General features: G+C 39.5%; 1 protein-coding gene across 1 annotated transcript in view; it reads left to right on the forward strand.

Moving 5' to 3' along the window:
• LOC101853956 (zinc metalloproteinase nas-15) overlaps window positions 1-894 on the forward strand; it is a gene marked incomplete at its 5' end in the record, with an annotated part of 17713 nt that overhangs the window by 12505 nt on the left and 4314 nt on the right. The window contains 1 exon segment of the mRNA XM_005104652.3: window positions 696-812. Coding sequence (XP_005104709.2) covers window positions 696-812 — 117 coding nt within the window.

Below are 894 nucleotides of genomic sequence, written 5' to 3' on the forward strand. Positions count from 1 at the left end.
TGTGTGTGTGTGTGTGTGTGTGTGTTTGTTTAGTTTTTTAGGGGTACGGGTGGACAAGATTGTGGTTGGCTCTATATAAATGTATGTATGTATGTATGCGTGTGTGTTTAGTTTTTTAGTTTTAGTAAGTGTTTTACGGCACTTGCAACACAATAAAGTCATATAAATGCCGAAGATTAGAGGTGTTATAAGAGAGTAACAAACACAAAGAAGAAGGAGGAGAGATAAGGACGATAGATGTTTGTTGATAGGAAAGAAGAACAAGCAAACCACTTGCTCCTTCTTTCCTATCAAACATCTATCGTCCTAATCTCCCCCCGCCCTCTTTTTTATGTTTGTTACTCTCTTGTAACACCTCTAATCTTCTGGCGCTCGTATGACCTTATGCAGTTGCGAGCGCCATAAAACCTCTACTAGAAGAGAAAAAAACTAGATCATCTTGAGCGTGTGTTTTTGTTTGTACGTGTATATGTATGTGTTTATGTGTGTATGTGCACATCATATTAATATTTAGAATATGAATGCCTTACACATAACAAACTGACCACATTACCACAATATGCCGAAGGCCCAGGAAGTTGTCTCACTAACAAGGCAATCCCCCAATGTTCAGATCGGATGCGGGAACAACTTTTACACATAACAACAATATGCATCAAAGAAATGAGCTAGATACGACCTGTATATCATTTCAGTGAAGTGTGTTGACAGCAACCACAACTGCCAGAGCTGGTACAACACAGGACAGTGCACCAGCAACCCCAACTGGATGATTCCCAACTGCCGGAAAGCTTGCAAGAAATGTGACGACGGTACGTGCATGGGATAATAATAGTAACAAAAATGATGATAATGATGATGATGATGATGATGATGATGATGATGATGATGATG

The sequence above is a fragment of the Aplysia californica genome, unplaced genomic scaffold, assembly GCF_000002075.1.
Source record: "Aplysia californica isolate F4 #8 unplaced genomic scaffold, AplCal3.0 scaffold00430, whole genome shotgun sequence".
NCBI lineage: Eukaryota > Metazoa > Mollusca > Gastropoda > Aplysiida > Aplysiidae > Aplysia > Aplysia californica.